Consider the following 23,102-nt stretch of genomic DNA (forward strand, 5'->3'; position numbering starts at 1 on the left):
AGGTTCTGATCCTGATCCTGACTCAGACATTTAGAACTCAACACTTTCACTTCAGTTTAATCTGTGTGTTTATTTATTTTCTAAGGAACACACATCATTCTCGCACCCATTAACACATTTAGAAGGTTTCGTTTTTGTTCTCTTGTCTTTTTCTGGGTTTTATATAACATCTGCATTTTACTGCAGGATCAAGTCTGATGTTAGTATTTTATCTTAAACCTTCTAGAAACACAAAGTCGTAATGTGTTGTTTATATGTGTGTGTGTGTGTGTGTGTGTGTGTGTGTGTGTAAACATATAAATTCGGTCGAAGAGGAATTTAAAGCCTGTTAAAATGACATTGATTGTTAAAGCGAAGCAGCGCCCCCCGGTGGCCGGTCCGGTCCCTGCGGCCCGGGGCTGCTGGGGGATTTCCTGGGCGGAAGTAGCGGAGGGGGTTTCCAGGGTTCCAGGTTCCAGGTTCCAGCTCTGACCTGCCGCTGGATCTCTGAGCTGGATCCGCTCTCTTCTCTCTCTCACACACGGACACAACCCACAGGACCCGGACCACCCCGAACCCGAACCCGGACCCGGACCATGAGGAGTCTCCCCGAGGCCCGGAGGCTCCGACACAGCGGCAGCGGCAGGTTGACGGTTTGAATCCCGGACAGAGTCCACCGAGGAGCCGCGGAGCCGCGGAGAGGAGCTGCGGCCTGGGGAGGAGATTCATGTGAGTCCCGCTGAGAGGAGACAAAAGACCCGGACCCGGAGCAGGAGCAGGAGCGGAGGCTAGCGGCGGGGATGCTAAGCTAAGCTAAGCTGTCCGCGTTTAAACTACAAGCTAAGCTAACGGTCCGTTAGCACTAACACTCAGTGTTTACATCGGCTCATTACCGGAGACCCATAGCACGAGCTACAGGCTAATTAAAGAGCTAATTAATAAGCTAAATGGAAACTTTATTTATAACCTGATCATTTGCACGAGCTACAAGGTAAATAATGAGATAATCATCAACTGTATTGAGAGTCTGATCAATAATACGAGCAACAAGGTAATTGAAAAGCTAATTAATAATTTTATTCACAACTTTATTTATAACCTGATCAGTGACAGAAACAGAGACGCTTCGGTCAGACCTGAGCAATCGAACTCAGAGTGAATCGAGTGAATATGTTTCTGTTCTTATCGGTTATTATCCTGTCGTGAATTAGTAATTAGGTTTAATGTTATTAATTGTTGGTCTGAGATGTTTCTGTTGAGGAGCTGAAAGTAAACGAAGTTCTGGTCCGATGGTGGTTTAGTGATGATCAGCTGATGGATGAGGGGTGACTTTGATCACGGATCATTAATTAAAATCTCTGATTAATTACTGATGAGTTCAGATCAACGGTTACAGCTGTGGTTGATTGACAGGCAGATCAAGCTCCTCACTTCCCATTAGAGTCTGGGCTGGACCCGGGTCAACCCAGAACCCCACAGGGACCATCTGACCGAGGACTGGGGACCAGTGACAGTCTGGTCTGGTCTGAGGACAGGGACCAGGGTCCAGGGACCAGGGTCCAGGGACCAGGGACGGTCCGGTCTGAGCTCATTCAGAGAGATGAATCTCGGGTCGGACCAGGTCTCGGGTCGGACCTGGTCTCTGAGTTCTTGAACGTTGACGAGTTGCAGCTGAAGTGAAACACCGACTTCAGGTGAAGTTTCACTTTGACTGACGAGAAAAGTCGAAGCAGAACTCGAGGGAATTTTCTGTGTTTTTTCTGCCAGATGCTGGAATCATCATCACTTCCTTAAAAACTACACAATGAAAAAATACAAAAAACTACACACCACCGAGTTGTGTTGTTGTGTGTTTTATGTTTCTTTGAGTGAAGATGAACGTTTAGACATTTGAACTGCTATCTTAGCGTAGCTTAGCTTAGCTTAGCTGAAGATGTGCTATTATTGTCGGACTCTGCGTTTTCCTTATGGGAAGTGATCAGCTGATCTGTTCATGATCTCAGCTCATTAGCATCCCACTGATGCATGCTGGGACTTCCTGGAGTCCAGCGATGACGTCATGAACTGGTTTAGTCTGGACTGGGGTTTCCCTCAGTCTGGCCTTGGAGGCTCAGAGGTTATTAATGGACGTCAGCTGCTCTGAGGAAAAACCCCGCGCTGCCTCAACAAGTTCCTCTGCAGACTGGTTCTGGTTCTGGTTCTGGGTCTGGGTCTGGGTCTGGTTCTGGTTCTGGTTCTGGGTCTGGGTCTGAGTCCTGCTGTGCTTGGTCCTCAGGTCATGTCCGCGGGGAGGAGTCCTGATGGGAGGGAGGTCCAGGTTCCCCTCCAGCAGGCGGCGCCCTCCCTCATCCCGCCCCCTGGCGCCCCCCCATCCCACCGGCCGGTCAACCCCTGGCCTCCCAGCGAGCCGTCCTCTCAGCCAGGTACACCACCGTCCTCACACTGGACGTCCCTGGGGCGTTTCCATGACGATGACAGGTGTCCTCGTGTCCTCAGGTGCCGCGGGTTTCCTGCCCCTTCATGGAGGATTCAGAGACCACTTTGTAGAAACTCCAGAGGACAAATACCGCTGCGAGTCCTGCAGGCTGGTCCTGAGTCAACCCCGGCAGACGGAGTGTGGACATCGGTTCTGTCAGACCTGCATCGAGGACATCCTCAGGTAGGGACGTCCCCCTAGAGACGGACAGGTGTTCAGTGTATTTACTGCCTCCGCCATCAGGTGTCTCTGATGTCCTCTAACGTCCTCTGTCCTCGTGCAGCCACCAGAACCCAGTGTGTCCTGCAGACATGGAGCCGCTGTTCAAAGACAAGGTCAGCAGGAAATGACATCACACTGACCTCTGACCTGTGATTGGCTGCTGAGCTTTGTGATGTTGATCTGTGTCTCCTGTCCCTCCTGTCCCTCCTGTCCAGATCTTCAAAGATGTTTGCTGCCAGCGGGAGATCATGGCGTTGAAGGTTTTCTGTCGCAGTGAAGCCAGCGGCTGCCAGGAGCAGATGAGTCTGCAGCAGATCCCAGTGAGAATTTAGACTGAACCAAACGAAACCAGATGAAAAGATCAAAACAAACCAGTGAATCCTTCTCTGGTCCTGGTTCCTGTTACTGACCCACAGAAATACGTCTGTATTAGTGATGGTGACCACCGGCGTCCACACAGACAACAACAACAACAATAATAATGACAACAACAACAACAACAATAATGATAATGATAATAACAACAACAACAATAACAATAATAATAATAACAATAACAATAGTGGGATTAGAAGGTGAAACAGATCAGACCTTCTGTTGGACATTGAGTCTCTTTCTCTCTGTATTTTGTTTCTAACTGTTTATACTTGGATTTTAAGTATAAACCACTGCTGTTACCGTGGCAACAGAGCGTCTTCTGTCTAATGTCCATCACAGTCCATCCTGGACCCAGAACATGTCCTCTCTGATAAAACCAGTGCTCCTCACACACAGTAACACAGCCTGGACGTCCTCCAGAGAGGAGGAGATTATAGATAGATACATAAATATGTAAACATGTATTAATGCATTTACATATATACTCACACACACACACACACACAAGAGGATGTGTCTTCCTTCCAAACGTTCTCATCAGAGACGGGACATGTCCTCATCATGGACACTGTCTCCACTGTCTCCATCAGAGCTTTAGATCCAGTCCCAGCGCTGAGGTTTCATAGATGCACTTCAGATCGAAGCTTATTCCAAACATCTGGAGCCAAAGCCTAATAGCTCATTTCTGTCCACTGAGTGGAGACTGTAGCTTCCTTGTTTCCAAGTAAAAAGATAAATAAGAAGGAGGTTTACCCAGAATGTCGTCATTAACGAACGTTGAGCCTTAAACTGTCTGAGCTGTTGGTTCCGATGTTTCATTCACGGATGCACCTGTGTTTCCAGGACCACCTGAACGTGTGTCCGTTCTTCGAGGTTCCTTGTCCTCTGGGGAAATGTAAAGAGCGAATGATGAGGAAGGAGATCCCCGACCACCTGAGCTGGAAATGTAAACACAGAGAGACCAGCTGTGAGTTCTGCTCCACCAAGATGCCCCTGACTGACCTGCAGGTAGGAACAGCTGATGGAACAGCTGATGGAACAGCTGACTCAGGCAGCTGCTACTGTGTTTGTTTGTTTGTTCATTTATTTGATGTCTTCGATGGGGACAGAGCTCATTAATGAACATCTGTCCAGGCAGCAACAGGCGTAAATATGATGGATTATAGCAATGATGCTAATTAGCATCCTCAGTCCCTGGACAGGAAACACAGAGACATGAACAGGACAATGTGTCCAATCAGAGACCTCACTAAGAAGATAAAGACTGGTCTGATTTAATGCGGGACACTGTCCCCCTAGAGGACCTGGAGTCCATGGATGTTTAAACGTTGTGTCTCTGGAATCAGAACAGTTTTGTGTCTTTTCAGAAACACAAAGAGACGGTGTGTCCAGCGTTCCCGGTGTCATGTCCCAACCACTGCTCCTTCTCCTCCCTGCCCCGGAGCGAGGTACTGGTCCAGTTCGTCCTCCTCAGTCCGGTCCAGTACCAGACGTATTGTGATACTGATCCCATTGACTCTTTGTTTCAGCTCTCCAGCCACCAGCACGACTGTCCCAAAGCTCAGGTCAGCTGCCAGTTCCAGCGCTACGGCTGCACCTTCAAGGTAACTCCTGCTCCTCCTGCTGCTCCTCCTGCTGCTCCTCCTGCTGCTCCTCCTGCTGCTCCTGCTGCTGCTCCTCCTGCTCCTCCTGCTGCTCCTCCTGCTGCTCCTGCTGCTGCTCCTCCTCCTTTTCCTCCTCCTCCTGCTGTTCCTCCTGCTGCTCCTCCTGCTGCTCCTGCTGCTGCTCCTGTTCCTCCTGCTGCTCTTCTTCCTTTTCCTCCTCCTGTTCCTCCTCCTCCTCCTGCTCCTGCTGCTGCTCCTTTTCCTCCTCCTGCTGTTCCTCCTCCTGCTCCTCCTCCTTTTCCTCCTCCTCCTGTTCCTCCTGCTCCTCCTGCTGCTCCTCCTGCTGCTCCTGTTCCTCCTCCTGCTCCTCTCAGTTCTGTTTTACTCTGGTTCCTTCAGGGTCTGAACCAGGACATGAGGCAACACGAGTCGACCTTTGCAGCTGAACACCTGAGGATGATGGCCAACAGGAACTGCTCCTTGGAGACCAAGGTAACCATGGCGACCAGGTCTGGGTTACTGTAGTTATCGTGAGTCCTAGGACCTCCTCTTGAGCAGTGTTGCTGTTTCCAGGTGGAGGACGTGAAAGGTGAGCTGATGGAGAGGTACAAGGTTCTTCCAGCTCTCAGCAGCCGACTGTCGGACCTGGAGAAACAGAACGATGAGCTGAGAGAGAAGAACCGGCAGATGGAGCAGAAACTGGCTGCCATGCAGGTACCACCACAGCCCAGTAGCCTCTGGGCCTCACTAATGCGTCCTACCCCAGTCTGAGACCTAATCAGTCTGAACACGACCCGTCCACATGTCCACATGTCTCCAAACATCCTCAGTTAACCCGGCCCATTCTTTACTGATCCACAACTATCAGTTAGAACCCGGAGGAAACACACTGACACCAAGAGGACCAATCACATCTCTTGATGCAGACCCTGACCCATGGATCAGTCTGGATCGTACTGGTCCTGATATTCTTTTAAACGCGTCCGTCTGTCTCCTGTAGAAACTGATGAGCTCTCATTCAGAGAAGCTGCTGGAGGTAGAGCTGGAGCTTCGTTCTCTCCGGGTGCTCAGAGACGAGGTGGAGAACCTGAGGGGAACGCTGGAGAACGTCAGGACCAGGCTCAGCGCTCTGGAACAAGGGGGGCGCAGCGGGACCGGATCCACAACACACACTCTGGGTCAGAACAGACTCTGGGAGACTGTAGGGACTAGTCCCAGTGGTTTGAGATCTGCTAGAGTTGACCAGTCTGTTTCTCTCTGCAGCGTCTCTGGAGTCTCAGCTGAATCGCCATGACGACATGCTGAGCGTCCACGAGATCCGATTGGCCGACATGGACCTGCGGTTCCAGGTGCTGGAGACGGCGAGCTACAACGGGACTCTGATCTGGAAGATCCGCGACTACAAGAGGCGGAAACAGGAGGCGGTGGCTTCGAAGACGCTGTCTCTTTACTCGCAGCCGTTCTACACCGGCTACTTCGGCTACAAGATGTGCGCCCGGGTTTACCTGAACGGGGACGGCATGGGCAAGGGGACGCACCTGTCACTGTTCTTTGTGGTGATGAGGGGGGAGTACGACGCCCTGCTGCCCTGGCCCTTCAAGCAGAAGGTACTGACTCGTTTACTCCTGGATTAGCCTCGGTTTAGCCCTGGTTTAGTCCTGGTTTAGCCCTGACTTGGCCCTGGATTAGCCTTGGTTTAGTCCTGGTTTAGCACTGATTTAGTCCTGGTTTAGCCTTGGTTTAGTCCTGGTTTACTCCTCTTTTATCCCTGACTTGGCCCTGGATGATCCTTGAGTTAGCCTTGGTTTAGTCCTGGTTTAGTCCTGATTTAGCCCTAATTTAGTCCTGGTTTACTCCTGTTTTAACTTTGGTTTACTCCTGGTTTACTCCTGTTTTATCCCTGACTTGGCCCTGGATTAGCTCTTTTTTAGCCTTAGTTTAGTCCTGGTTTAGCCCTGGTTTATCCCTGTTTTATCCCTGACTTAGCCCTGGTTTAGCTTTGGTTTAGCCTTGGTTTAGTCCTGGTTTAATCCTGATTTAGTCCTAATTTAGTCCTGGTTTACTCCTGTTTTAACTTTGGTTTAGCATTGGTTTACTCCTGGTTTACGCCTGTTTTATCCCTGACTTGGCCCTGGTTTAGCCCTGATTTAGCCTCGGTTTAGCCTTGGTTTACTCCTGGTTTACTCCCCATTTTTAGCCCAGGCTTAGTCCTGATTTAGCCCAGGTTTACTCCTGGTTTAGCCCTGATTTAGCCTTGGTTTAGCCCTGATTTAGCCTTGGTTTAGCTTTGGTTTAGCCTTGGTTTACTCCTGGTTTACTCCTGTTTTATCCCTGACTTGGCCCTGGATTAGCTTTTTTTAGCCTTGGTTTAGTCCTGGTTTAGCCTTGGTTTAGTCCTACTTTACTCCTGTTTTATCCCTGATTTGGCCCTGGATTAGACTTGGTTTAGTCTTGGTTTAGCCATGGTTTACTCCTGGTTTACTCCTGTTTTATCCCTGTTTTATACCTGACTTGGCCCTGGATTAGCCTTGGTCTAGTCATGGTTTAGTCCTGGTTTAGCCTTGGTTTAGTCCTGGTTTAGTCCTGGTTTAGCCTTGGTTTTCTCCTGTTTTATCCCTGACTTGGCCCTGGATTAGACTTGATTTAGTCCTGGTTTAGCTTTGGTTTAGCCTTGGTTTACTCCTGGTTTACTCCCCATTTTTAGCCCAGGCTTAGTCCTGATTTAGCCCAGGTTTACTCCTGGTTTAGCCCTGACTTAGCCCTGGTTTAGCTTTGGTTTAGCACTGGTTGACCCGGCCTCTAACCCGGTCCATCTGTCGCCAGGTGACCCTGATGCTCATGGACCAGGGTCCGTCCAGGAAGCATTTGGGCGACGCCTTTAAACCGGACCCCAACAGCAGCAGCTTCAGGCGTCCCGTGGCGGAGATGAACATCGCGTCCGGGTGTCCCCTGTTCGTGGCCCAGAGCGTCCTGGACACTGGCAGCTACATCAAGGACGATACCATCTTCATCAAGGTGGGGGCACTGTCCCAGTCCCAGGTCCTTGAGCCCTGATTGGCCGCTGGTTGATGAGGACTGTTGATGTGTTTGATTTGCAGGTTACCGTGGATACCTCTGACCTTCCTGACCCGTGACGATGAGATTCTCTGACCTCTGACCTCTGACCTCCTGGTCTGAGATGAGCTCACGAGTCCACGGCGAGCAGAGCAAAGCATGATGGGAAGGATGAGGGGTGTGGGAGGCCCGTCCGGTCTGAGAACGACGCCGAGACAACAGAAGAAAAAGAAGAAGAAACAGGAAGCAGCCAATCACAGAGAACTTTACTGAGGCTTCTCCTCCTCCGATTGGCTGGTGGACTTCAGAACTTTATGTGTGTGTGAATGGATCAGCGTTACCATGACATCACCATGGTGACATCACTCAGAGCCAACATGGCCGACACAGTGAGGACAGTGTTGCCGCTCGTTACTGATGCTGTGCATCGAGCTTTACTTCCTGTTTATTACCCGTTTACCGAGGCATGCTGGGAAATCCACCATAGCCACAGAGGAGCTTGGTTCAGACTGGTCCATCCCGGTCCACACCGGTCCATACCGGTTCAGACTGGTCCATACCGGTCCATACCGGTTCAGAGTGGTTCAGGCTGGTCCATACCGGTCCATACCGGTTCAGACTGGTCCATACCGGTCCATACCGGTCTATACCGGTTCAGAGTGGTTCAGGCTGGTCCATACCGGTCCATACCGGTTCAGACTGGTCCATACCGGTCCATACCGGTCTATACCGGTTCAGAGTGGTTCAGACTGGTTCAGGCTGGTCCATACCGGTCCATACCGGTCCAGACTGGTCCATACCGGTTCAGAGTGGTTCAGGCTGGTCCATACCGGTTCAGAACCAGTCCAGTTAAAACAGAGCATTAGAAACTCCTTCCAGTCCAAACCCAGGTGATATTCATGAGGTGTTCAGGAGGTTTCTAGGGGATAACTGATCAGACTGGTCTCTGATGAACAGGTTAATTAGACCTGATGTTTATCTGAACAAGGCTGAACCTGGAGCTCCTCCGTGGCCTCAGTGATTCTCAGCGTCCACAGACTTTTTTCATTTGCACAGTTTGAGTGTTTGTTGTGTGAAATTAAAAACTGAAATAAAAGAAAAGCTGCTTTTATTTTACTTTTATTTACTGGTTTAAAAGATGTTGATGTTGTTCTCAGACAAACTAGATCCCACAAAATAACGTTTGGTTTTAATGTATAAACTAGACAGACCGAGTCCAGGAAATCCAGAATAAACTGAACCTGAATAAAAAACGCCAGATGAACATGGTAGAAGTTAAGAAATAATGAAGCAGTGGACATTCTGTTCCTCAGTCCGTGTGTTCAGGAGTCAATATCCAGAGTCTTAAGAATGTGAATTAAAACAAACATGAACATTTCGACAGAAATATCATTCATTTTCACTTAAGCGTGAAAGGGGTTTGACCAAACTAAACGATCTATTGTTAGAACATTACGTATTGAAAGAAAAACTACAAAAATAATAAAAACATTTAGTAATAAATTAAAAAATAAACCTATTTCATTTCCACCTGGGAGAGTTTCCTCCGGTCCGCCAGGGGGCTCCAGTCATTCAACTCATTTCAACCGAAGAAGAACAACGGCAGAAGCAGCAGTAGTAGAAGAAGAAGTGACTGAGTTTGTGTATTTTTTTTCTCTTTCGGCTCCAAATTTAGTTTAAAACGTTCCAAACAAACAGAACCGTAAAGAACCTGAACCAGAAGACTGAAGCGGGGTTTTCTCCGGAACGGAACCGGCACAGGACGTCGATACTCGGTGAGTTTAGAGGCGGGATGATGGTCGTAGAACCGGTAACGCGAACGGCTAACAGACTAGTAGCCAACAGGTAGCTAGCAGCTAGCATGTAGTTAATGGGTAGCTAACAGCTAGTTAACAGGTAACAAGTCTCTAACAGGTAGCTAAAAAAATAGCACTTAACAGATGCTAAGAGGTAGTTAACCGGTAACGTGTAGGTAACGGGTAGGTAACGGGTAACAGGTTATAGTTTGGTTAGTTGATTGACTAGTTGATTAGTTGGTTGTTACTGGATGGTCGTGTTTGTGTGGCCTCTGATTGGTCGTGTTTGTGTGGCCTCTGATTGGTTGTGTTTGTGTGGCCCTGTGCTCTGATTGGTCGTGTTTGTGTGGCCTCTGATTGGTCGTGTTTGTGTGGCCCTGTGCTCTGATTGGTCGTGTTTGTGTGGCCTCTGATTGGTCGTGTTTGTGTGGCCCTGTGCTCTGATTGGTCGTGTTTGTGTGGCCCTGTGCTCTGATTGGTTGGTAACAGTGTGTGTTTTGTTCCCAGATGTTTGTTGTGAAGAGTCGACCTGCAGTTCTGCAGATCCTCCGACCCTTTTCATCCAAAGCGTTGCCGACTCTGACCCTGTTCACTAAGGTAACGCCCCCAGAACCAGCGGTCAATAACTCACTGGACGTCCTGTTTAATCACGTTACGTCCTTATATGTAATCAGATTACGTGCTGGTATATAACCAGATTATGTGCTGGTCAATAATCAGGTTACACACTGGTAAATGCAGTAATCAGATTACAGCCTCATATGTAATCCGATTACGTGGCCGTGTCTCTCTGTAGGATCCGTGTCCTCTGTGTGATGAAGCTAAAGAACAGCTGCTGCCGTTCAAACACAGGGTGAGACTCCTGACAGATGTTTACAGGAAGGGATGCCGGTCGTCATGGTGACTGTGTCTCTGTGTGTCCTCCAGTTTGTCCTGCAGCAGGTGGACATCAGTCTTCCAGAGAACAGGGTGTGGTGGGACAGGTACAGGTGGGACATCCCTGTGTTCCACCTGAACGGACGGTTTGTGATGAAACACCGGGTGGACATGGTCCTGCTGGACAAACTGCTGCAGGAGACATGAGGACGTCTTCAACCATGAATTCATAATTAAGACCAATAAACAGAGCTGATCAATACCTCTGTCTCCACAGTGTCTTATTTCAGGCTCAAACCAGCCAATCAGAGCAGCCGCTGCGTCACCTGATCCTGGCAACTCATTAATATTTAAATGCAGCCTCTGGCCTTCAGCCAATCACGGCTCAGTTTGCCTCACATGACCAGGAAGTGGTGTAGAGTGTGGTGGTTGCTATGGAGACGTCAGGGGAGGTTTGAAGGAGGAGAAGGTGAAGGAGGAGGTTTGGAGGAGGAGAAGGTGAAGGAGGAGGTTTGAAGGAGGAGTAGGTGAAGGAGGTCTGGCTGGAGGTTTAAGGAGGAGGAGGAGGAGGTTTGAAGGAGCGTTGATGGCGTCCAGCAGAGCGGTGGACGTTCAGTTCGCTTTACAAAGAACCAAGAAGAAGATCAATGAGCTGCAGCAGCAACTGGAGTAAGACAAAAGTAACTATTGCTAATCTATAGTTGATCTATCGTTAATAATTTATCGTTAACCTGTTGGATTCTGAACCTCGAAAATGAAGCCTTTAGTGGGCGGAGCCTGCGGTCGCCATGTTGGATGTGCTTTACTCCGCCCACACTCGGATACTACAGATATGCACATGTGGGTTGTGTTGGGGTGGAACTAAAGCAGCCAGAACATTGAAACCAGGCGGTAACTTCCAGGTCTGCGCCATGAAGTGTAAAAACATGCAGTTCATGGAGTGGCCGCTAGAGGCTGGTTCCATAGACCCCCATGTCAAAAAAGCCCAACTTTACAGCATCATTAAACATGTTTACAGCCTGGTTCAATAAACGGGTTTGGTCCCAATGGTTTATTTCACTGTTCATGACGACTGTACGGAGGGTGAATGTTTTTCTTATTCATTCGTTTAAATTTTATTAAGGATTAAAATCCTGCATAATTAAGGGCGTTCATGCTCTTAATGACCCAGAAACTAGAGACTAAAATAAACTTGACCTCTTAAATTCACACTTCACTTCCTTTGAGTTAATGCTGAGAATCCGAACTGTTGGTCAATACTGGACCAGGATCTGGACCAGGTCTGGACCAGGCTCTGGATCAGGATCTGGCCCAGGCTCTGGACCAGGTCTGGACCAGGCTCTGGATCAGGATCTGGCCCAGGCTCTGGACCAGGCTCTGGACCAGGCTCTGGATCAGGATCTGGCCCAGGCTCTGGACCAGGCTCTGGACCAGGCTCTGGATCAGGATCTGGCCCAGGTCTGGACCAGGCTCTGGACCAGGCTCTGGATCAGGATCTGGCCCAGGCTCTGGACCAGGCTCTGGACCCTGACTCACGTTGTGGAACAGATTAAACAGCCAATGAGCTGCAGGCGTCCTGTGACCATGTGACTGAGGCCGGTCTGACTGGAACCTGAACCCGTTGCACTGGTCGGGCTGGTCTGCTTCAGACACAGGTGCTTTCTGTCTGATTCGCTGGCTCAGTGCGACAGACTCTTTACACGGGTGATGAGCTGATCCAAACCTGATCCACATCTGATCCCGGTTTTATCTTCCAGAGGAACCAGATCAGAGAGTCCAGGCGAGACCGGTTTGTCCTCATGGACCCACAGCAAGGAGCTCAGGGACTCTCTGGTGGATATGTACAGAGGTAAAAACTTGTCTCTACTTCCTGTTTACATGTGTTTAGACCCAGAAACCGTTTATAAATATGGACTAAACACGTCTCCGCCGTGGACTGGACAGCCGGCCACCAGGGGGAGCTCTACCTGCAGTGCCTTCACTGTAGAGGAGCTGTTCCATCTTTATATACAGTCTATGGTTTAGCTCGGGGGGGGGGGGGTCATCTAAAGGGACCAGACCAGTAACACAACAGAAAAATAACCTGTAAACAACGACAACTCCAGACTTTAACATTAGTTTTAGTGTAGAGAAGAAGAAGAAGAAGTGAATTAGGAGAATGTTTATATTAAATAAAATATCCGTGTCTGAATAATAACCAGTTTAATCTGGACTCATGTCTTCCTGCTGTGTAGACCCGGATCAGACCCTCTGGGGGCCTCCTGTGGCCCGTGGGCCGTATGTTTGACCCCTGTGGTTTACATCCTTGTTATCAGAGTGGGGTGTAATGGGTGTGTTTGTCCACTGGGGGGCGCTCCGTCCCTCTGCTCCGTTCCCTGTAAAGATCATTAAATAATAATCAATAGACGAGTGTTAATCACCGGATTAAATTCTGACTGGTGTTATTTCGTCTCGAGTGTCTCTGTCCTCTGAGGACGTGTCCTCCACCGCGGCGTCCTCCGTAATCTGCTGAGTAAACGTGTCTGGAGGACGTTGGTATATTTGGACTCAGACGTGAAGCTGAGTCTGGATGGAGACCAGCGTTACCACGGCAACCGCGGCCTGATCCGAGCTCGTCTCGGTCCAGATTATTTCCTGTTTCTTTAAACAATGTGTTTCCAGATATTTATTCAGACGGTTGTTACTGAAGAAGAAGAAGAAACAGCAGCAGTAGTTTTTAATTAATTTAACCCCCCCCCCCCCAGAGGACCCTGTGATAATCCATCATCTGTTGGCGTCTCTCGCTCATATGAAACAGTATTACTCTCCTCTCCTCTCACCCATATGTGTCTTTGTTTGTTCAGTTCTTCTTCTTGTGGAGGAAGATAATATTCATTCATTCATTCATTCATTCATTCATCTTCACATCCGAGTTTAACGTTAACATTTAGACACAGAATAAAGTCATGAAGGGAGAATGACCAGCAGATGGCAGGAGTGACCTGAGGACGGAGTCGGACCTGGTCCAGAGACCAGGATAAGTTCTCCACCTGCGGTACTCCTGGTCCTGGTCCTGGTCCTGGTCCAGGTCCCGGTTCCGGTCCAGGTCCCGGTTCCAGTCCTGGTCGTGGTCCTGGTCCTGGTCCTGGTCTTCATTAAAGTGTCTGAACTAAGACGAGAGAATAAATCAAACGCACCCTGTGGCCAGTGGATTAATGTGGAGACAGGAGACAAAGGACGATGGACTGTGAATGAGTGGAGACGTCATGTGACCAGTGTTTCATCTGCAGACTGGGTGGTCCCCCCCCCCCCCCCCCCCCCCCAGGGTTTTGTTAGATGAGGCCTTGTTTGAACAAACTGAACGAGCTGATGCAGGAATGTGAGGGACAAGTTTAGATGGACACCAGGAGGACACGTCTGAGGACACGTCTGGTGGTGTGGAGGCAGCGTGGAGGAGGCGGAGGAGGTGAGGAGGAGGAGGAGGAGGAGGATCAGAGGCGGATTGTGCTGGCTTTGAGCTGAAGCTCTTTAATCATCATAACACCGTCATTAATATTCATGCAGTCAGCTGGAACACCCCACGCTCTCCGCTCCAAACTTTCTGCTCCAAATGTATTAAATACAGCTTAAAAAATTAATGGACTTCAGTTTATATTACATGAAGAAGACGGCCCCCCCTCCTCCCCCCTCCTCCCCCCTCCGGCTCTGATTGGCTGCCGTACATCAGGCCTCTGATTGGCCTCGGCGTTCTGCCTCTTTTCTGCTCATTTCTTCATCTTTGACGAGACTTCAAAGGCGGCGCGAGGCATGAACGGTCATTTAGAAGGATTTAAGACTTTATCACATCTGTAATTGTACATGAATAATAAGGAGAGACGCCGCGCTCAATTAGCTCTGAGTCCACAAGGAGATCAGAGACAGGGGGAGGACGGGGGAGGACGGGGGAGGACGGGGGGAGGACCACAGGAAATGAGAAAAGTTTCAAAGTGAAGAAATGATTCTGTAACTGTAATTCACTGTTTAATAACCAACACCAGGACCAGGGTCAGAACCAGGGTCAGAACCAGGACCAGGGTCAGAACCAGGACCAGGACCAGGACCAGGGTCAGAACCAGGGTGGGTGGGTGCTGTCAGTGTGCTGCGGGAGGGACAGAGCAGATACTTAAGACTGGACCAGCTCCACCAGGGTAAGGTGAGGCCGGTACATGGGGGACATGTCCTCCCCTGGTCTTCATGTCCTCCTCTGGTCTTCATGTCCTCCCCTGGTCTTCATGTCTTCCTCTGGTCTTCATGTCCTCCCCTGGTCTTCATGTCTTCCTCTGGTCTTCATGTCCTCCCCTGGTCTTCATGTCCTCCTCTGGTCTTCATGTCCTCCCCTGGTCTTCGTGTCCTCCCCTGGTCTTCATGTCCTCCTCTCCAGGAGCTCAGGATCTGAGGACAGACTGAGCTGGGACGTCCAGGTCTAGTGATCTTCCGAACCGGTTTCTGGGGGAAATAGAGCACCCAGGACTGCAGGGGGTCTGGTGGAGACCGCATCCTGTGTGGACGGGTCCTCTAGGTACATGACCCGGTCCAGGTCCAGACCTTCAGAACACTTGCTGACAGTGGGTGGAGGGTCTGGACCTGTAGTCGCTGAGGGATGAGAGAGTGGAGACCACAGCTGGATGCAGACAGAGGCTGAAGATGTTTGTGACCCCCCCAGTAGGTGGTCTTTAGTAGACCGCCTGCTGGTCCTGAGGGTCCTGAGGGTCCCTGTTGCCACGGCTCCCTCCAGACATTTACACATGGGGGGCGGGGCCTGTTTGGGGGGAGGGATTATTGTGGAACTCCTTCCTCTGGTTGGAGCCACAGAAAGAATCTAGAAGATCCTGGAACTTTATTAAACTCTGTCCTCCACTGACCCTTTACACCGATCCACCCCCACCCTCACCCTCACCCCTTCACCCCTTCACCTCCTCACCCCCCCTCATCTCCTCACCCCTTCACCCCTTCACCTCCTCACCCCCCCTCATCTCCTCACCCCCTCACCCCCTCAAAGAAGTTTCAGTTTGTGAAAAAATTATTAGTTTTTCACAAACTGAAGAAGAAGCGGCTGAGCGACTATTTAACGTCCCCCGTCCACAGGCACGTCTTTATGGGCGTCCATTATCCCTTTTTAATGGACGCCCCACAACCAATCAGAGTCAAGGATTCACCCGGACCAGTATAAACAAACACAGATTCACTGGTGGACATTTGACTCATTAGTCTAGACTGAGGACGTGGTGTCTCACCTGTTCATACCCCAGTAGGAATACAGGGGGACATAGAGACAGGGGGACAGAGAGACAGAGACACAGGAGGACAGAGAGACAGGGGGACAGGGGGACAGAGAGACATAGAGACAGGGGGACAGAGAGACACAGGAGGACAGAGAGACAGGGGGACAGAGACACAGAGACACAGGGAGGCAGAGAGACAGAGACACAGGGGGACAGAGACAGGGGGACAGAGACACAGGGGGACAGAGAGACAGAGACACAGGGGGACAGAGACAGGGGGACAGAGAGACACAGGAGGACAGAGAGACAGGGGGACAGAGAGACAGGGGGACAGAGACAGGGGGACAGAGAGACAGGGGGACAGGTGTAACAGTGTGTAACAGTGTGTTGTCTCTTGCAGCTAATCCCAGAGTGAACGTGGAGCTACGACAGCGTCTACCTTCACCTGACAGGTAAGAGGAGACACCTGTCCTCACCTGTCCTCATCCCACCTGTCCTCACTTGTCCTCACCTGTCCTCACCTCTCCTTTCTTACAGGAGGTCTGTCTCTCCTTCTGTCTCCCCCGTCCTCCAGAGGAGGTCTGTCTCTCCTCCTGTCTCGCCTCCATCCTCCAGGACACCAGGACGCGTGGGACTGATGGACGAGGACCGTCCCCCCAGCAGAGGTCCCTCTCCTCGAGACGAGGGCGGAGCATCCAGAGGACACCTGGTCCCTGGAGGAGACAGGTGAGGAGACAGGGAGGAGGAGGTGATGAGGAGGAGGTGATGAGGTGGAGGTGAGGAGGAGGAGAAGGAGGAGGTGAGGAGGAGGAGGTGATGAGGTGATGAGGAGGAGGAGGAGGTGATGAAAAGGAGGAGGAGGTGATGAGGAGGAGGAGGAGGTGATGAAAAGGAGGAGGAGGTGATGAAGAGGAGGAGGAGGAGGAAGAGGAGGAGGAGGAGGTGAGGAGGAGGTGAGGAGGAGGTGATGAAAAGGAGGAGGAGGTGTTTTGCTCCTCGCTGACATTTATTAAAGTTTATTGCTTTCATTAAAGCTCTGGTCTTTCTTTAGATTCTAATTCTCTGTTTCTTCTGTTTCTTTTGTCTCTTTTGATGCGTTTTCTAATAAATTAGAGGCTGAGCTGCATCTCTGAGAGAAATGTGAGCGATTCAATTTAGATGTGATTTGATTAGCGACGCGTTGGAGGGCGAGACGGAAATAGACGGCTAGTAAAGGCAGCAGCTTGATGACAGAGTCAGAACCAGTCAATTACAGAAGACAGTGTCTTATTTACTCGCTTTATTACGCTAAGAAGCAGCCTGACCTTTAAGGTGATATGAGAGAATTACAGCAGAACATCAGGCTGCTTATTAAACCTGCTCCTCTCAGCTGATAATGTGAGGCCACCGCCCCCCGTTACAACACCTGACCTGACTACACACAGGTGACTGAATGAAACGCAGCCTCACACCTCGTCCTCGTCCATCGAGTCTTTATTCAATCACACAAAGAGAAACCGACAATAAGCTGGAGCTCCGCCCCCTTCACCTCCTTCATTTATCCCTTTTTACCTCAGTAATACTTTAGATTCTCTTCGTGATCTGCTGCTGTCAGACCCAGGACCATACCTGCATCACCTGGACACTCCTCAGCCAATCAGAGCCCTTTAAACTCTCAGCCAATCAGAGCCCTTTAAACTCTCAGCCAATCAGAGCCCTTTAAACTAATTGTCTGTGCTCCAGGTTTGAGCTGCAGCCTGGATGTTCAGGAAGAACCTGCTCCACCTCTAATCAGAGACTAATTAATCAGAGACTAATTAATTAGAAACTAATTAATCAGAGACTAATTAAAGCTGCTTCTCCTTATGTCTCCTCAGTCCTCGTCTCATTTCTCCATTGACTCTGGACCGAGACAAGAACACGTCCCTGCTGCTGAAGGAGCTGGACGCTCTGAGAGAGATCAACGCCAAGGTAACGACACACAGAACCGGTCTGGTCCGGTCCGGTCTGGTCTGGTCTGGTCTGGTCTGGTCTGGTCCAGTCTGTCTGGTCCCGTCCAGTCCAGTCCAGTCCAGTCTGGTCTGGTCCCGTCTGGTCTGGTCCGGTTTGGTCTGGTCTGGACCAGCTTCTAAAGAACCAGAGTCTGTGTCTCAGCTTCAGGAGCAGCTGGTCCAGAAGGAGAAGGAGCTGCAGAGCAGGGAGGTGGAGGAGGAGCTGAGGGAGCAGCAGAGGGAGGCCCATGACTGGGGGAGAGCTGCAGGTGAGGAGGGGGGAGGATGGGGGGGGGGGGGGGTTATCAAACAGTTTACTCTCCTCTTAATCAGCTCTGATCCGACGTCGACTCGTCTAATATTTGATTGGTTGTGCTGCACACAGTAATTAGAACAACAGCGCGGTAACGAGGTGGCGGTTAACGAGGAGCTGTTGGTTTAACAGAACAATGTGTGTTTGTGTGAGTTTCACCAGATCTGTGTTGATTCAGAGCCGCGTGTCGATATTAAACAGTTTAATCCACGCGGATTATCAGACAACCAGCGACACTCAGCACACACCAGCACCGCAAACCAGCTCACCACACACACAGCACACACGGCTCACAGCAACACCTGGGCTGGCCTCACCTGGTCGGGCCTCACCTGGGCTGGGCTCACCTGGTCTGGGCTCACCTGGTCTCTGATGGATCTCTACCTACCACTGGACCAGAACCAGGACCACATGGTTGGAGACTTGGAGACATGATCCAGATTTAGAACCAGATTAAAAGACTCTCACAGGTTAAGTTCTAGTTTATTTAAGAGACAAAGACTCAGATCAGACCTGGACCCTGGAGGTTTCTGACTAGACCTGGACCCTGGAGGTCTCTGACTAGACCTGGACCCTGGAGGTCTCTGACTAGACCTGGACCCTGGAGGTCTCACAGGAACCAGGTCGTTGTTCCAACAAATAAATGAGCTGAAAAACTCCTTCAGAAAGTTCTGAAACTCTTCGTTCACTTACTGACATTTAGATTCATCGTCTTTTTATTCTGAACGTCTGACACACAACTAACACTGACTCCTCCTCCTCCTCCTCCTCCTCCTCCTCCTCCTCAGTGGTGTTAGAGGAGGTGCTGGCAGCTCAGAAGGACCGAGACCAGGCTGTGATGTCACGTCTGCTGTTGGCCAATCAGGAGAGAGATGAGGCTCTGACTCTGGCTCGTCGTCTTCAGGAAGCTGCTCAGTAATTATTATTATTATTATTATTATTATTATTATTATTATTATTATTATACACAAACATTTCCTCTGAGGAGAAACTCCTCCTCCTCCTCCTCCTCCTCCTCCTCTTCATTCTAACCTCCTCAGTCTCGTTAACGGCTGTGAAATGAGCTCTTTCTCCTCGAGGAGCAGCCAAATAGACCAGAAAATCTAATTAGAGACCCCCCCCCCTCCTCCTCCTCCTCCTCCTCCTCCTCCTCACCCCCCAGGATGAGGGGGTAATTGATATTGGAGGCCACGGTCGTCTTTATGAGGGACAGAATATGGAGGAACATGTTCCATCTGTCAGGACTCAGTGTGTGTCTGTGTGTGTTAGTGTGCGTGTCAGTGTGTGTGTCAGTGTGTGTTAGTGTGTGTGTCAGTGTGTGTGTTAATGTGTGTGTTAGTGTGTGTGTTAGTGTGTGTGTCAGTGTGTGTGTCAGTGTGTGTCAGTGTGTGTGTTAGTGTGTGTGTCAGTGTGTGTCAGTGTGTGTGTTAGTGTGTGTAAGTGTGTGTTAGTGTGTGTAAGTGTGTGTGTTAGTGTGTGTGTTAGTGTGTGTAAGTGTGTGTGTGTGTGTGTGTGTGTTAGTGTGTGTAAGTGTGTGTAAGTGTGTGTGTTAGTGTGTGTGTAAGTGTGTGTGTTAGTGTGTGTGTCAGTGTGTGTGTCAGTGTGTGTTAGTGTGTGTAAGTGTGTGTTAGTGTGTGTGTTAGTGTGTGTAAGTGTGTGTTAGTGTGTGTAAGTGTGTGTGTTAGTGTGTGTGTAAGTGTGTGTGTTAGTGTGTGTGTCAGTGTGTGTGTCAGTGTGTGTCAGTGTGTGTAAGTGTGTGTTAGTGTGTGTGTTAGTGTGTGTAAGTGTGTGTTAGTGTGTGTAAGTGTGTGTGTTTAGTGTGTGTGTAAGTGTGTGTGTTAGTGTGTGTGTCAGGTGTGTGTGTCATGTGGTGTCCAGTGTGTGTGTATGTGTGTGTCAGTTGTGTGTTATGTGGATAGTGTGTGTTCAGTGTGTGTTAGTGTGTGTAAGTGTGTGTTAGTGTGTGTAAGTGTGTGTGTTAGTGTGTGTGTAAGTGTGTGTGTTAGTGTGTGTGTCAGTGTGTGTGTCAGTGTGTGTCAGTGTGTGTGTCAGTGTGTGTGTGTGTGTGTGTGTTAGTGTGTGTAAGTGTGTGTTAGTGTGTGTAAGTGTGTGTAAGTGTGTGTTAGTGTGTGTAAGTGTGTGTAGCTGTTGTTGGTTTTTCTTTTTATCCACATTTTATTCACCAAACTGAAGTTTGCCACCGTTTTGTTTCATAATCATTTCTGGATTCATTAACTGGTTCGTTAATTAACATGTTTATTAATTAACATGTTTATTAATTAACATGTTTATTAATTAACAGGTTTATTAATTAACAGGTTTATTAATTAACAGGTTTATTAAATAACTGGTTGGTTATTTGATAAAATGATCACGTTCAAACACATTTTTTTTTTTTGTGAATGTGACAGAAACCTGATGAAGATGATGAATATTAATGAGCATGTTTAGTTTCTGTGGTGGTGACATGGATCAGAACCAAACACCCCCCAGAACCAGGAGTCTGGACGTGGCTCAGTTAGAAGGATCTGTTAAAACTGATCCAGACCCAATCAGAACCAGAACCAGTGTGTATCGGGTGGTCTTTGTAGTTCTGGTTCAGTCTCATTGTTTCAGTTTCATTTCTATAGCGTTAATAACAAAAAATAACACAAATCAGGATTCTCCAGACAAAATCTGGTCTGAAACCTCCAGAACAGCATGAAGGAAAAACTCCAGACCCAGAACCAGAACCAGCTCATATGGAGGGACCATCTGTCTAAGACCGGGTAGAGACAGAGGAGAGATAAAGATCCATCTGACTAAAGGGTCCATGTAGAACCTGATGATGGTCCAGAGACCAGATGTAGAACCTGATGATGGTCCAGAGACCAGATGTAGAACCTGATGATGGTTCAGAGACCAGATGTAGAACCTGATGATGGTCCAGAGACCAGATGTAGGACCTGATGATGGTTCAGAGACCAGATGTAGAACCTGATGATGGTCCAGAGACCAGATGTAGAACCTGATGATGGTTCAGAGACCAGATGTAGAACCTGATGATGGTCCAGAGACCAGATGTAGAACCTGATGATGGTCCAGAGACCGGATGTAGAACCTGATGATGGTTCAGAGACCGGATGTAGAGTGTAAGAGGAATCGTGGGCGGGTCGGGGCGCTGGAGGAGGCCATGGAGACCGGGCCCGGTCGGGACTGGTTCTGAGTTAAAGTTTCTCAGCTGATGATGAATTCATGTGAAACTTTCCTGCGGTTTATTCTCTCCTGGATCAGCTGATCCCACTAATGGCTGCCAGCGGCGTCTTCCTGTGGGTGGAGGTGTGTGGGGTGTGTGGGGGTGTTAATGACGGCGAGCCGAGCCGAGCCGAGCCGGGCTGAGCTGAGCCGGGCTGGATGGCTGTAAGCAGGGTGTTAGAGGAGCTTTATTGGAGGCGGCCGGTCTTTCATTACCTGCTGTTCCCTGCAGAGCGCAGCCGCCTCGGCCACCTTATTACAGTTTATTACAGCAAAACAGCAGCAGCTAAATGAAAAGAGCTTCCCAGTGGAGGCAGAGGATCAGCTAGTTACCAGCTGCACGTCCACCAGCCCGGCGGCGCCGCCTCGGACCGCCGTCACACAATTACAGCCACAGTTTCAGCCGGACTTCAGGGAGCTCAGGAGGAAATTACTGCACAGCTGCTGCAGCTCAGGTCATCTCAGCTCTGGCCCAACTTTAATTTGGTCAGCGGCAGGAGGACGAGTCGAGGAACCGAAACATCTTTATCTTTACCTGCTGGATTCACACCTGGTTCCTTCACTAGTCTGACTGTAGTCAATCCACAGCAGGTCAATCAGGGCCCGTATTCCTAAAGATTTTTATAGCAAAGAGTTGCTCCTACAGGACGAACATGAAGAAAATTCCCTGAATGAATAACTTAAAGTATTGGATGGAGCAGGAATCCAACCCCTGAGCCATTTTACCTGGTTAATACCACATGGATGAAGAGCAACAATGGTTTTAAAGTAGATCTACTATTTATTTCTCTTCAGTCTCATAGATCAGATTCTAGGATTCAGTCTGTGGATGTGACTCCGTTCTATGGACATTGGCACCAGAAGACTATTTTTCTCCTGTTAGGACTAGTGAGAGGCTAAAGGTTAGCTAGGTTAGCTAGGAAGACACAGAGTTAGCGACCTAGCAGTTAGCAGCCAGTAATCAGCAGCTAGCACTTAGCAGTTAGCAGCCTGGAGCTCAACTAAAAGTTTACATGAATCAAACCAGACGAACAGGAAGATGAACTGATGATTATCTGCTTTATACCAAGAACTAATTCACTCGTATGGATTCAATGGAAGCAGATTCTCAGATGATATTTTTAATATTTTAATAAAAAACAGGATATTACAGAATGGGTGAAAGTCAACCAAAAACTAAAGTTGTATTTGTGTCTTCACTTTTGGGACCAAGTGTCTGAGTCAGTGAGTGAATGAATGAATGAATCCCAGACTCCTGCTACACAAACATTTTTCTGTGTCTTCAGGGCGGAGGATGTGGACCTGGACGACTGTGACATGGTACATCACCACCTGGTTCCTCCTCAGATCTGATCCATCACCCTGGTTCCTGGTTCCTGGTTCCGGATCTGCTCATACCTCCATGTTTGTGACCCTCAGGACGTGGACGAACTGCTTCGCTGCGTCTGTGGTGCTGACTCGGTCCAGGACCTCCAGCGGTTCGGCTCGGTTCTGGTCCAGCGTCTCCGGTTGGCACGGCAACGACGGCAGGACATCACAGCTCAGGAGATGAAGGCGGTGATGGAGGAGAGGGACGAATCCGTGGCCAAGGTGAGAAGGTGGTCCCGTCTGACCCGGGCTCAGCTCTAGGAGCCAAGGTGACCTGGTTTACTTGAAACCAGGTCAGATCTGGTCTCTGGTCTGAGGACGTCCCCGTATAAACTGACACTGGATGAGGTCCATGAATTTCGGGGCTGGTTGGGGGCTGGTTAAGGTGTGGTTGGGGGCTGGTTAAGGCCTGGTTGGGGGGCTGGTTGGGGGCTGGTTGGGGACTGGTTAAGGCGTAGTTGGGGACTGGTTGGGGGGCTGGTTAAGGCCTGGTTGGGGGCTGGTTGGGGGGCTGGTTAAGGCGTGGTTGGGGGGCTGGTTGGGGGGCTGGTTGGGGGGCTGGTTAAGGTGTGGTTGGGGGCTGGTTAAGGCC

General features: G+C 49.6%; 2 protein-coding genes across 3 annotated transcripts; both read left to right on the forward strand.

Moving 5' to 3' along the window:
• Nucleotides 1-381: 381 nt before the first annotated feature.
• Nucleotides 382-8,824, forward strand: traf3 (TNF receptor-associated factor 3). Its single transcript, XM_047611140.1, has 14 exons — nucleotides 382-708; nucleotides 2,255-2,402; nucleotides 2,476-2,638; nucleotides 2,739-2,790; nucleotides 2,893-2,997; nucleotides 3,899-4,063; nucleotides 4,423-4,503; nucleotides 4,585-4,659; nucleotides 5,059-5,151; nucleotides 5,233-5,373; nucleotides 5,660-5,837; nucleotides 5,923-6,266; nucleotides 7,483-7,674; nucleotides 7,758-8,824. The coding sequence occupies exons 2-14, from the start codon at nucleotides 2,258-2,260 to the stop codon at nucleotides 7,791-7,793; spliced, it is 1,770 nt and encodes a 589-aa protein (XP_047467096.1). The 5' UTR covers nucleotides 382-708; nucleotides 2,255-2,257; the 3' UTR covers nucleotides 7,794-8,824.
• A 457-nt stretch (nucleotides 8,825-9,281) lies between these two features.
• On the forward strand, nucleotides 9,282-22,886 carry mipol1 (mirror-image polydactyly 1). Of its 2 annotated transcripts, none has more exons than XM_047611150.1 (9): nucleotides 9,282-9,488; nucleotides 12,143-12,234; nucleotides 16,026-16,077; nucleotides 16,163-16,351; nucleotides 17,482-17,575; nucleotides 17,759-17,864; nucleotides 18,697-18,823; nucleotides 22,429-22,462; nucleotides 22,562-22,884. In XM_047611150.1, exons 2-9 carry the CDS (start codon nucleotides 12,225-12,227, stop codon nucleotides 22,769-22,771), a joined length of 822 nt encoding a protein of 273 aa, XP_047467106.1. In that variant the 5' UTR covers nucleotides 9,282-9,488; nucleotides 12,143-12,224; the 3' UTR covers nucleotides 22,772-22,884. The 2 variants fall into 2 exon arrangements, with proteins under 2 accessions (XP_047467106.1, XP_047467105.1); XM_047611149.1 differs by lacking the exon at nucleotides 9,282-9,488 and adding an exon at nucleotides 10,934-11,054 and having other exon boundaries at nucleotides 22,562-22,886.
• Nucleotides 22,887-23,102: the final 216 nt, after the last annotated feature.

The sequence above is a fragment of the Mugil cephalus genome, chromosome 17 (genome assembly GCF_022458985.1).
Source record: "Mugil cephalus isolate CIBA_MC_2020 chromosome 17, CIBA_Mcephalus_1.1, whole genome shotgun sequence".
Lineage (NCBI taxonomy): Eukaryota > Metazoa > Chordata > Actinopteri > Mugiliformes > Mugilidae > Mugil > Mugil cephalus.